The sequence below is a fragment of the Carassius carassius genome, chromosome 11 (assembly GCF_963082965.1).
Source record: "Carassius carassius chromosome 11, fCarCar2.1, whole genome shotgun sequence".
NCBI classification, from domain to species: domain Eukaryota; kingdom Metazoa; phylum Chordata; class Actinopteri; order Cypriniformes; family Cyprinidae; genus Carassius; species Carassius carassius.
The window spans coordinates 27,889,245-27,903,574 of record NC_081765.1 but is presented as its reverse complement, the minus strand read 5'-3'; the positions used below and the strand labels follow the sequence as shown (position 1 = coordinate 27,903,574).

Below are 14,330 nucleotides of genomic sequence, written 5' to 3'. Positions count from 1 at the left end.
CATTTACATTTTTAATAACAGAATTCTGAGTTCATCTCTCACAATTGTTTTCTTGCATGGAATAAGAATGAAAAAAATAGTAAGAGATAATTGTGACTTTTTATCTCACAGTTCATACTTTTCTTCTCAGAAGAGTTCATAGCTCAAATTCAGATTTTATATCACACAAGATTGAGAAATGAAGTCCAAATTATGAAAAATAAATTCAAAACTGTGATGGTTTGATTATGAGATTAAAAAGCAGCAATTACCTATTTATTTATTTATTTGTATCCCATGGCAGAAACACGCTTCCATAATTTCCTGTAATAAGACTGTGAAAGAAAATAGTTTCTTCTAGTGCATGATTACATATTCTCATGTAAAAACCATGCAACTGGAAAATGGCAAGAAAGGTCAACTAGATTGAATTATGAATTACGTTGAAGCAGTTACATTCAACTTTCAGCCTCAATACCACATTTTACACATTTAAATGTGGAGGATGAAATACACATTGATTGCTGACTGAAAAAGTTCAGATTTGGATAAAAGGGAAACTCAACATGACTTCAGCCTGGGCGCAATCTTCAGGAAACATTGAGAAACGCTCAGAGCATAATAAGAGGGCTTCGGTACTGGAAATAAATTGCATAACTATAGCAACACAACACTGACAGTTTTGTTGGGGAGAGAATTGAAGTGTGTAATTTCTGCGACACTAGCTGCAACAAACAAAATTGTACAAATAATGACTTCAATCATTCCCGTCTGTTTAAATGGAAGTCAAAGGATGAAATGCCTGAGTACACTGACTAAACAGGCTTTGTTTGGAAACAAATTGAGTGCCTTGCTGCAAATCTTCAACATGCATGGCATGACACATTAATTTTAGTAGCAAGGGAACTCATTTTTGGTACCATCTCAAATATACAAGCTACGAGAATTTCTCCACAGGTATTACAATACAACTGATAGGATTTATGGCACTACACATTCATTTTTAAGGTCTCCAGACTTGCAAAGCACTTGCCATCAGGTCTTAATTATAATTGTGTTATAAGATGCATGTTCCGCACCAACCCAGAGCATCTTCACATTTATTTCAAAATCTCATGCCAGTCAGGTCACTTAAATAAACTGTTGGTCACACTTTATTTTAAGGTCCAATTCTTGCTATTAACAAACCATTAACTATGACTTTTGCCTCAATAAACTCCTAATTTGCTGCTTATTCACAGTAAGGTAGTTGTTAAGATTAGGATTAGGGATGTAGAATATGGTCATGCAGAATTTGTGCTTTATAAGTATTAATAAATAGCCAATATGTTAATAGTAGACATGCTAATAAGCAGCTAGTTAATAGTGAGAATCGGTCCCTATACTAAAGTGTTACCAGATGTGTGCCGCAGAAATTACACAAACCTTCAAATAAAAAATAAATAAAATAAAAACAAAAGCATAGCTGTATGATCAGGGATGAAATTATTATTGAAGGTGCCAACAGCTGGATAAAATAATGGGAAAGAAGCTGTATGCATCATTAATAGTGTACACAGCCTGTCTTAATAATAATTAATCACAGCAAAACATGCAACATAAATAGCCATGGCCTTTACTGAAGCTAAACAACTGCAATAAAGAAACAATCATGTTTCAGAGCAGACCAGGGAGCTAAATCTGCCAAAACTTTTGAAAGACTGCCCGAAACCCATGAACATTCCAGCGCCTGAAAAATAAATGATCCTGACTTATCATTGAAGAGTGGCTTAGGAGAAAATAACAAAGCGCTCTGTTCTACTGGCATGTAGTAAAAATACACGGCAGCCATGGCAGCTGTCGACTGTGCGTGTGCATGTTTCGAAGCAGTCAGTGGAGAATGACCTCTTAGTCTCGTCTGACACAGGCAGAGCTTGTGCGTGTCTTTTCGGTTCGACTAACAAATACAGTTTAGGAGAGCAATATGAAAAACACTGTCAGAATGTAGTTTGTAGATGGATGCATGAGGGCAGGGTCCAAAATGAACACTCACCAGCTGCCAAGTGGGAGAATAAATTTATTGAAATTGAATACGTTTGTAATATGAAATCGGGCCTCATTTTTAAAGACGTGTATAATGGTTGCAAATGTGAATGTAGGACAATTTCCAAAACGTTCCTATGACCAATTAATAAAATGTCCATACAAACAAAATTTTCCTAAATGTATCATATATATATATATATATATATATATATATATATATACACATCAAATGAAATATTTATTCTTTCTTTTAAATGGCAACTATATATATATATATATATATATATATATATATATATATATATATATATGAAAGTGAAGTGACATTCAGCCAAGTATGGTGACCCATACTCAGAATTTGTGCTCTGCATTTAACCCATCCGAAATGCACACACACAGAGCAGTGAACACACACACACACTGTGAACACACACCCGGAGCAGTGGGCAGCCATTTATGCTGCGGCGCCCGGGGAGCAGTTGGGGGTTCAATGCCTTGCTCAAGGGCACCTAAGTCATGGTATTGAAGGTGGAGAGAGAGCTGTACATGCACTCCCCCCACCCACAATTCCTGCCGGCCCAGGACTCGAACTCACAACCTTTCAATTGGGAGTCCGACTCTCTAACCATTAGGCCATGACTTCCCTATATATATATTAAAACAATGATTCTTTTATTTACTGGAATATATATGAGCGCTAAAAGTTTGTATGCATGCTCTGGCATAAAAACATTTTCATGTCAGTTTTTGCCTTTATAAATGCTGATTTGTTCCTCACGTTTGACATAGGATGAAATCCATGGAATTTAGGATCAAATCTAATCGTAAGTGTGTTTTACAAACAAGACCCAGTTGCGAATCTTAAAAATAAAAATATTTCCACATTCGTTTTTGCCTTTTTAAATCCTATTCCTCGTGTTTGACTTAGGTTGAAATTTCCATGTCAGGTAAAAATGTTCACAATGTTAATTTTGGACCCCTTGTGAGAATCTACCATACTCACAGGGAAAGCGTATGATAGAGGAGCATGGGACGGATTTCATTATCAGCAAATTTGTATTCACTTCCAAAAGAATAAAGCCCCTGTATTTTTCATAATACTGCAAAAACATGTTGCATATATATATATATATATATATATATATATATATATATATATATATATATATATATATATATATATATATATATATATATATATAAATATATATAAATAATCCTGCTGTAATAGATTCAATTAATTAAACTTAGATTGTAGGCTGAATTGAAATATCTCAACATGCAGTAAAGATGTGAGCAAGGCTTATTCTCATATTGTTTGTTTTCATACTGATTTTGTTGTTTCTATAGGTTATGAAAGTGAATAGGAGAAGCTAATAATGGATTCTCTGTGTTACTCCACATGCCACAATGACAAATGCAACCAAATTGTACAGGCGTGGTGCAAACATTCCAACTCCATCAGTGGGTTTCATTATTCATGTATGAGATGCACTGTTGTAAGGTACCCGGTGAGCAAAGCCCTGGAGAAAAGCACAGGACTGCAACTTTTAAAATTACAAACTCAACCTGACCTAATGAAAGATTGGAAAGTGGAGGATTTCACTGGCTTTGTTGTACCACACCACAGAATATGGACCAGAAAATGTGAATTCACAGTGAAAGTTATGACAAAACAGGACACCGGTGAGATGAGGTACTAGAGAGTCAAAAAAAAAAAAAAAAAAAAAAAAAAAAAGCAGTGTCTTTTAAAAAAAAATTATCAGGGAATAATTAAAGGACCATCAGGAGAACAACAAAGACTGAGTAGCAGGAACATCAAACTGAGATTTAAAATATGTGCACATTATAGAATAGAAATTAGTCAGAATTACTGAAAATACAGGACAGCAAAAGTACAGAGAGAAAACAAATTAGGTGCAATGCCATTTGCTCAAGGGTCATGTGATGCAGTGAAGGATCATGGGTAGAAATTAGAGAGTGCCCATTCCAGTGACTTCAGACGTCAGCCTAGAATAGTTGAAGGAAAGAGGAAAAAGGGGAGGGGTAAGGAAAAGATAGAAAAAAATAGATAACATAAAATAATTCTGAAAGCATTTGACACGTCTGTACAAGAATGATAGCTTTTTCCGCCTTGTTGCTCTCTGCATCGAGTAATAAGCATGCATTACTATCGATTCGGTTAAGCTGAAAACAATCAAGCTCCTGTCCAATGTAAAAATAAAATCTTCTCCTTTTATAAAGAAATCGTTTCCAACATCTCCTTGATTTTGGTATGCGTTTGTACTTCTTTACAACATCTGCATCACACCACTAGCTCCTTGCCAACAGCATTGCTAGAAAATGCTATTAGATGCAATCCACTTTTTAAAAAATCTTTGCTATTAAACTACAAGACTTATACAGCAACCACACTGAACTAATCTAACAAATGTAAAATGATAAATAAATATATAACAAGATCCAAGCATTCAGCATGCTAAAATACTACACTAAAACACTGCATGAACAAATCATACTACAGTTGTCCCGCCTTTTTTATTTCAGTAGTCTGCCTACATGAATGTAGCTACTGATGAAGTTGACCATGGGGTTCAAGGGAAAGGTTGGTAAGTTCTAATGGAAGACTGTATATTTAATGTTTCTTGGGAATCAGCTGCTGATAGCTTCAGATAATGAAAGCAGTTTGGGGCTTCAGGATGTAGTCATTGATGAGGGGTCATTCCACATGGCGGCCACGTCTCTGAACCTGCCATCAGAACCGTGGGAAAGCAATATACATTAGTATCTCCCCGGCCGCTACCCTGCAAAACCTCAACATCACACAGGAACAGATTTAGTGTGCCTAAACCTCTCTGATTCCCCAAACATGCTGCCCTGTACATTGTGTGAAGATCCTATCTGAGCTGCTGTTTTAAAACTGAGTTGAGTTGTAACCATTTAAAAGCTACATTACTACTACATTTGGAAGAAAATGGCAACACTTTTGTGAAACAGTGACGGGCTCACCTTGCGTTGATGAGGTACTGGGCAAGGCTGATGTTGGCGGGGGTTCCTGTAATGGTGATCTGGCGCTCTGATGACCCTTCCATGGCATTAGCTATTTTAATTTGCGCTCCAGACATCTGGCGGATCTCGTTGATTTTGGTTCCCTGGCGCCCGATTATGCAGCCTATTAGCTGGGAAGAAAGCAGAAAGGTTCTTAAAGGACTGTCAAAAAGAAAACATATAGGGGCAGGTGTGGCCTAATGGTTAGGTAGTTGGATTTGTATCCCAAAGGTTGCAGGTTCAAGTCTCGGTATGAGCATGGATTGTAGGTGGGGGGAGTGAATGTACAGCGCCCTCTTCCACCCTCAATACCATGACTGAGGTGAGACCCTTGAGCAAGGCACCGAACCCCCAACTGCTTTTGAAAAACTCCTTTCAAAAAGAAAAAGTAAAAAAAAAAAAAAAAAAATCTTATCAACCCTAAACTTTTGAATGGTAGTGTATACCACAAAATTGACTTGAGACATGTGGCTACAAATCTGAGATTTGTGAACAACAAAAATAAATAAGAGTATAAGGTTTTAAAACAAACTTTCTAAATGGATTTGTATACTTTGATTTGTTCTTAATAGACCCTGACTTGGACTCTACATCAGACATATATTCTCAAATAACTGAAATTTATTTCTGACAGGGGACTGAGTCAAAATGGAACATCAGTCTTTATACTCACATCATTGGGAATGGTGAGTTCATGAGTACTGGCCGGGGGACTGGCATCCAGACCTGAATAAGAGAGCAGAGGGAAGCTCGAGAGACAGCCGAGGTTAAACAGCACTGCATACACATGCTGGAAAGTGTCAAAATATAATGTGAGCTTTAGAAGATTAGGTTGGCTTAATGGACCAAGCGCAGAGTGCGAGGAACTCTTAGTCTTCACAAGGCTTTTTATGGAGGCCTTTTTTCACCTTAGACTAACATAAATATCTCTAGCGGTTCTCATATCTTTTCTTGTGTCAAGGCAAACTTTCCTACATTATGTCCTTGTCTAACACAAATGTACTGTATATTAGATATATGTTAGATAAATATGCAGCACACGGCATTTGGTTTGCCCTTAGAAATAGCTTTAAACTGAGCTTGTACAAGACAGTGTTTATCAAAATGAATACATAATGAATGGGTTGATGGAAGATCTGTTGTGATCTGTTCACTCAAACCACTGATATGCTTCTCTTACACCAGTTGCTGAAGGGCAGGAAAGAACACATTTTGTGCCATTGGCAATTCCTTTCTAGCATAAAATTCTACACCATAAGTCCCCTGTACGTGATAATGTTGCATAAGCAGGAAAACTTCACTATCTTTTAACCCAGGTCTTAGCAGTACAGGATAAGGCGCTTCATAAAAAAAAAAAAAAGAGAGAGACAATGGAAGGCTTTTTTTTCAGAACTTAAAACTGAAATTCAAATAAGTAAAAAATAAATAAGGAAATAAATAATGGGTAGAAAGAATGAAACAATTAATGGATATATTATTTGATAAAATAATAACCCACTAATAAATAAAATGCTAAAAAAATTAAAAAAATAAACTCTAACAATTGAAATACATAAAACACTAACAAGTAAAATAAAAAACACAAACAAATAATAATAATAAATAAATATATATATATATATATATATATATATATATATATAAAAAATCCACAAAGTGAATAGCAACCACCACGGGCATGTCATGATGCTTAACATGAAACGAGAAGGAAAGAGAGTAAGAAAGACGAATAGAGCTTTTCTACAGGTACAAAGAGAAGGATACTTTAAAAGGGCTCATGGGTACGTACCAGGGAAAGCAGGGGTGGTCTGTCCGAGGGGGGTAAAGGGGGTTTGCTGCATAGCCAACTGGTGGAGCTTGGTCAACTGCTGAGGGTTTGGAGGGACAGTAGAGCTAAGAGGTTATTGTTATAAGACAGGTCACACCAAGAAATCAAGAAACTAAACTAGAACAAAGAGACAAAGAGGATAAGAAGCCATGACACACTGTGGTGGAAGAAGAGCAAAAGAGAAAGCTAAAGAGACAGCAACTTTAGAAGGACTTGGCCTGACCTGGTGGGGTTAAGGTTAATCTCTGATCACTAACTAACCTTTGATAAACCCCAGCTTAGGAAAAAATGTCTGATAAATATAGAATCTGCCAATTAATCATGTGAGATTTTGATGATATATTCCCTAACTTTCTTGTTTTATGATCAAAGGAGAGTTTAGTTTCTGCTTTTCTGTAACCCGGTGACTCAATAGTCTAAATGCATTAGAAAAGGGTCTTTATTACCAAAGGATAATTTGTCACTTGAACCACAGGTGAACCATTATCCATCAGAGATATGAACATGTAAGTGCTCGGGTAACCTTCAGAGGCCACACAAGCCTATTTTACAAACCGTCTTTGAACCAGAGCAGACTTGCGCCAGTGGTAGCTATGTACACCGTCTAAATCAGAGTCTAAAGCAGGTTGAAGGGAATCTCCAACCTTGACTTGAGTTATTGCAGTGTCAGCAGAAGCGTCTCTAAGCATCAATCACTGCCAATCCTAAATGAAAAGAACTAACACTTGGCATCTCTCCTTCTCTCTGATAGATACTCATTCAGATTATCTGCGAGGAAAACACAGCTATCAGGATTAAACCATCCTCTGGATTGTAAACGTGCTTCCCCTTTTGATATGGTCAGTGGTTCTCAAACTATGGGATGTGTAATTTTGATGATTTTAATTTTTTTATTTTTTTGGTGCTTTTATTTTTCCACATTTGCTTTCTCATTCCTCCTTTTATATACACTTCTGTTAAAAGGTTTGGAGTGTGAAAGATTTTAAAATGTTAAAAGTCTCTTAAGATCACCGAGGCTGCATTTATTTGATCAGGTATACAGTGAAACCAGTAATATTGTAAAATATTATTCAAATTTTAAAATAACTGGAATCTATATTAATATATCTAAAAATGTAATTCATTCCAGTGCTGGCAAAGGTGAATTTTCGGCATCATTACTCCAGTCTTCGGTGTCACATGATCCTTCAGAAATAATTTTATTATGCTGATTTGTTGCTCAAGAAACATTCATTTTTATGATCAATGTTGAAAACAACTGAGCTGCTTAATATTTTCCTGAAAGCCATGATATATATTTTTTTCAGGATTCTTTAATGAACAGCAAGTTCAAAATATAAGCATTTATTTGAAATTGTAATCTGTTGTAACATTAAAAATGTAACCTTTGAACAACTGAATTATTAAGTCCTTACTAAATAAAAGTTTATTTCTTTCCAAAAATCTTACCGACTCCAAACCTTGGAAATTAAGTGTACAATTTGAATGCAAATAAAACCATAATGCAACAGTTAAGATGCAAATAGGAAAGTGATAAAGTGATAATCATTCTCAAGCTGCGTATGCTAAAAATATAATGAAAACCAAGAAAAAGAGATATAGAGATATCACTCTGTTTGCCTGGTTTTGATACGTCTATCAATAGTGCAACAAGTTTGACAGAGGATTTCCAGGCTTTTGTACATAGACGGGAGAAATTAAGTTCAGAAATACATTTGCAATTCAACATATAAAATGTCAGTGTTGTTTGCCTCCGCAAATAAATGATGCGTTTTAGTCCTTCCACTGAACCACAAAAAGGCGTTATGTTTCCAACAGAAATTTTGATTTGCTTGAATGGCGAATTTCCTTTACACTAATCAAAGGTGATTCTTCATGGTCTGAAAAGTTTGAGAACCACTGAATTAGGTAACCACGTCACTTCTGAATGAATCTTGTATGTAATTCTATGTGGACCATCTAGAAAATGACAAACACTGTCATTTCCTCCAACAGGCCAAGTCCTTACAAGTTTGGTTTACATTTTGAAAGGCCGAGGTTGAGAATATTTCCAGATTATAATGCGACAAAAACACACACATCAGAAACGTCATATTAATATTACTGCTTAATATTAATAGAGAGGTCCACGCTGAAACTACATAGCCGTGTGGACTGTTGACGGTGCTAGTGGGGGAAGGGGGTGGAAGGCTGAGGACTCACATCTGGGTGTGGAATGGCATATTGTCCCTGAATTGTGTAGGCCTGTCAAAACGGAGAGAGAGAGAAAAAAAATAATAATTCAGAAAAGAAAAGCAAATCAAAATTTTTGCAAGGCTGCAGGGCCCATTAAACACAAGAACTTACTGATTCATAAATACTGATTCATATTTTACAGGAACATTTGGTTTCAAAAGCTGATTTTTTTCCCCCATATTTTATGTGAATAATTTTTATGACTAGTTATATAATACAGTATTAATATTCAGCGCTTTAAATAATTTACTTCACTCCTTTACTCTGTAATCGACAATAAAAGCAACTCTATTTCTGAGCCATCTGAATAGATGAATACATAACATCCTTCACCAAGTATTTTACAGTACATCAAATTCTGAACTTTTTATATTTTAAAAAATAACAAATTTAAAGTGTCACACTGATAATCATATTGTATTTCACGTAAAAAGCCATGATGTGCCATCTATGGTTATGTAGGGGGAAGTGCCTGTGAAAGAGTTAAGTTAAAAAGATTTTGAGAGCTTTTTTTAAAGGATATTATTATTCATCATCAAAGGAATGTTAGATTAGCAGGGAAAACAATTACAAACGCATTGTATTTTGTGTTGGTTAGTGAATGAGTGGGGATGACTTTGAAAAACCATGTTTGATAGCATATCCCTTCAATATTCATAACTTGACATTTCACATTTTTTGGGAATCTCAAATTAATGCAAATCCAGGTTGACAAACTCTATCAGTTTCTTACACATTATACTTCAAGCTTTGGAAATATTAAAAGGATATGATATTTGCTCTGAGAGGGAGGAGTTTTTTTTTCTTATAAGAGTGAAGAATGTTGATCTAGAATTAAGATACACTCAAAGCAACCAAAAATGCATTCATTGCCATGTAAAGGTGAGGTATGCAATTTTCTATTTTTCAATGTTAACATATCTGACAATCTTTCTATGTCAGTTTAATATGCAAAGATTTCTAAGGTTTTTGAAGGTTGATTTCCTAAAGAGAATAAATACATTTGAAACATTAGACCTCAACATTTCGATTTCTGATTCAAAAATAAGAAAAATAAGAATATTAATAACAGATTTGATTGATTTGAGACAGAATTTAAATTTTCATGCCATTGTTTTGCATGATTTTTAAACATGCTCTTCATTCCAAATGCTTTCATACTTTATCTTGTTATGGTAAATTGTAATGGAACAAACATTTTAGAATATAGAAATGAAATGAAACCGAATCACATGAGTTCATGCTGCTGCACTGAGCTATGTCAAGGCAGAATGGTATGGATCTGGACTCTCATTGACAATCTAAAACTCCTCTCTCTCTCTGCAAGCATTTCCCTGGTTAGGATGGTGTGACAACATGCGAGTGAGAAGGTGAGAAAACCTGAGTGAACTAACAGGCAGTGGCTGGTGCTGCAGTAAAAGGCTGAGGTTGGCTGCGGACGCCGCCAGCGGGTCGGCTCTTACCTGGCCACCTGAAAAAATGACGGGGGTGGAGGCGGGCTTTGGGCGGTAAGGAATGGTGGCACCTTTCGGTGGGGACTAGGAGAGGGGAAGAGGTAAGAGGTAAGAGGCAGAAACAGCGTAAGACCAGAAGACAGAAGACACTTGAACATTTGTATTCTGTATCTGTATATATTCTATTCTGTATCTATATCTGTCTAATCCATAAACCAGAAACAAGGTGGGCAAAAGTCAATCTGAAATATCAAGGCACTGTAGCAAATGTCAACAGAATAAGTGCTAGGAACAGAGTACCAGCTGACTTTGACCAGCTGAGGCAAAGTATGCCACTGTTCCAAAATTTGGGGTTGATCACATTTTTTATGTTTTTGAAAGAAGTCTCTTATACTCACCAACGCTGCATTTATTTGATCCAAATACAGTAAAATAACAGTAAAATTGTGAAATTGTATTTCAATGTAAAATAACTGTTTCCTATTTGAATATATTTTAAAATGCAATTCATTCAGTGTCATTCAGTCTTCAGTGTCACACACTCTCAGAAAAAAAGGTACTCTTTTGTACCTTTTAGGTACTAATATGTATACTTTGTATAGGTGGTATAGGTAGTAATATTTACCTTTAAGGTACCAATATGGACTCTTTAGGAACAAAGTTGTGCCTTTTGGAAAGGTGCCGCCCCAGTGACAACATTTGTACCTTTTTTTATGAGAGTGCATGATCCTTAAGAAGTCATCCTAATATGTTGAATTGCTGCTCATCAAAACAGTTGAGCTGCTTAGTATTTGTATGTAAAGCAGGACACATTTTTAAGGATGTTTTGATGAATATAAAGTTCTAAAGAACAGCATTTGCTTGAGATTAACCCTCTGGAGTCGATTAACGCGGATACGCGTTTTGAGTCATTTTCTCCTGATAACCCCGAAAAGAACTTAAATTACACTTTCAGTTTTAATCGTACAGATAAGAGCAATACATCAATCGAATCTGTAAAGGGTCTACTTTTTTTGGATACAGACATAATAACAACAAAATTTTGTGCACTTATAAAATAAAGATAACAAACAAGGTGTGCTGTCTGCAGCCTTTGTCTGCGCTGATCTTCATTTACAAACACGTCATTAAAATGAACTGTAACTAATATTTTGCAACATTATAAATGCCTTTACTGACACTTAATTTAAATTAATGTAATGCATCCTTGCTGAATAAAAGTATTACATTTTTAAAAAAGTCATACTGACCACAAACTTTAAAATGGTAGATTATACAATTTATAAATGCCATGTTATCAACTTAGTACTGTTCGCAAAACAGAATGCATTTTCCAACAATACAAATGTCAAACTGTAATATACCATTATAATATGCCATCATCTAACAGTGGTGTCTAAAATAAATTCTGTTAGCATTTCTAGTCCAATTTTAAGCTAAAGTATCTTCACTTTTGGGAGTCAGTCTAATCAAATAAACAGTCAAGAAAGAGACTTTCAGATTTATTTGCCACACTGGACACAGTAGGGCTTTGTTGGATAGGGAACATTACCGACTACTTTCAATAATAAGCCATATACACTGCATACTACATATTGTATTTATGGCTTTTTTTAATACAGTAGTTAATCTGTAGCATTATTCCACTATACATGTTTCAAACAGTAGAATGTTATATTGTTGTCACATAACCTCATCACAGTGCATGCTTACTTCAGTGAGTTAAGATATGTTGAAAATTTTTATTAATTTATTTTCTATGTTTTAATTTTTTACATTTGTCACATTGGAAATAAAAAGTTTTGTTTACTGACCTTTTATAAAGGTAAACAATTGCCCTAAAATTTCGGCTACACCCAAAGGGTGAGACAGTATCTGTTGTACTTTAAGTCCCAAGTGATCTTATTACATTAGAAATATGTCTGTGTCTGTACAAGCCAGGAATGAAAAGCATTTAATAATGCCAAATCAGAGCACAATTCACTTCTGCAGGAGATGTGCCCTACACATCATTGGTGGATAAGAATAACATTTAAATCAATAAACTGAGAGAAGGTGTGAGCAAGCCAACGGAAGCTTTGTTTTTCTTATTAATCACGAGGAAAACAATGTAGTCTCTGTTTGGCCGGGTGGCTGTAATGGAGTGTGGCTGTGTGTGATGGTTGTGCATCCACCCCATTGTTATTGCCACAACGATTGGATTTCACCCAAAAAAGAAAATTCATTCATCATTACTCAGCCTCATGGTATTCCAAAACAGACTTACTTGCTTCTGTGAGACACAAAAGGAAAATGCTGTACAGTATGTACCAGTTGCTCTGTTCTGAGCAATTGCAATGGATGAGGAATAATACTTTTAAGCTTTAACAAGTAAAACCGTCTTTTTTGTACTTAGTAGTTAATATGACTTATGCTCCATATGCAAGACTTCTGAAGTAATGAAAGTCTTTTGAATTTAAAACAACACGAGGGGTCTAAATAATGACATAAACTTCATTCTAAGTGAATTATCCTTTAAACAACACTGTACAAAACTGTACCTCCAGCATGACCACACATATCTGTTTGACACACTGGATGATGGCTTCCGGGGTGCCGGAGATTGTCACTGCGCGCTCTGTGGAGTTAGGCAGCATGTCCCCTGCTACCTGCACTTGAGCTCCTGTGGACTAGAGAGAGAGAGAGAGAGAGAGAAAACAACACCAGGCTATGATTCAGAGCATTCGCTGCTGATGATGGTGTGAGACCGCACTGTTCTCTGGGGAACGCTGGGACAAATGTTGCCATCTTCATGTAAGCATATGTTTCCATTGAAGGCATTCAGCAATGTTCTGATTTCCATATAACAGGGGCCTTCAACCTTTTTTTAGATAAAGGAACTCTTATTGGATAGATAGATTGAGCAAGGACCTGTTTACACTGAGAACAGCATGTGTCTAGTGGGTTGTTAGTATATTTACATAAATTGTATATACTTGTGATTTTTGTGGCTTCTGCCATACAACATGGGCTTGGAAAGTTGCATAAGCCAGGAAAAGTGATCTAACAATCCATGATCAGAAAATGAGTCTAAGAGCAAAGTTTCATACCTCTCTCATCTCTTTAATTTTCGAACCTCCTTTGCCAATGAGGGAGCCGCACTGACTTGCAGGCACCACTAGGCGCAGAGTGACAGGGGGCTTACTGGTGGCTGGGCTGTTGCTCATGGAGTTGATTATATCCTGACGAAATATCAGAAAGCAACAACATAATAGATAATTCAAATTTAAAATAGTTGAAACAACAGAATATGGCTCATACAATCCGAATTAGTTCAAATTTAAAAAGTTTAAATGTTTTTTTTGTGCAGCTGCATATGCACTGAAGCCAGACTAATTTTTTTATGTCTTTTGGTTTGTGCCCATAAAGTTATGAATAAAAGGAGAAAAAAAATGGATGAAGCAATGTTCATTTCATAATGAGTCACTGGATTATATATATAAAAAAAGGTATTTCCAATTTTTTATGTATATTGTATATTGAGATATACACTACTGTTTTAACTGTTCAGTTTGGGGTCAGCATTTTTATTTATTTTTTAAGTGAATACTTTTATTCATCTCGAATGCATTAATTTGACTGAAATAGATGTGTAGAGGATAGTAATGACTTTTAAATTCTGACAAAAAAAAAGCCTTGGTGAGCATAAGAGACTTTCAAAATAATTGTAAAATCTAACCGACCAAACACTTTTGAACGGTAGTGTATACCGTTACTGTTAA

General features: G+C 35.7%; 1 protein-coding gene across 11 annotated transcripts in view; it reads right to left on the bottom strand.

The window, feature by feature from the left end:
• Positions 1–3,205: 3,205 nt before the first annotated feature.
• Positions 3,206–14,330, bottom strand: part of LOC132153137 (poly(rC)-binding protein 3) — a 70,640-nt gene continuing 59,515 nt past the window's right edge. For 2 of the 11 annotated variants that reach the window (XM_059562419.1, XM_059562420.1), the window contains 8 exons: positions 13,659–13,790; positions 13,110–13,238; positions 10,510–10,653; positions 9,083–9,124; positions 6,842–6,920; positions 5,726–5,778; positions 5,014–5,183; positions 4,524–4,753 (listed from right to left, as the gene is read on the bottom strand). In XM_059562419.1, the coding sequence (XP_059418402.1) occupies positions 4,699–4,753; positions 5,014–5,183; positions 5,726–5,778; positions 6,842–6,920; positions 9,083–9,124; positions 10,510–10,653; positions 13,110–13,238; positions 13,659–13,790 (804 nt within the window). In that variant the 3' untranslated portion in view covers positions 4,524–4,698. Of the gene's footprint in view, positions 4,015–4,523; positions 4,754–5,013; positions 5,184–5,721; positions 5,779–6,841; positions 6,921–9,082; positions 9,125–10,509; positions 10,654–13,109; positions 13,239–13,658; positions 13,791–14,330 lie in introns of those variants that run through there. The other 9 variants (XM_059562423.1, XM_059562422.1, XM_059562426.1 and 6 more) reach the window with 9 other exon arrangements.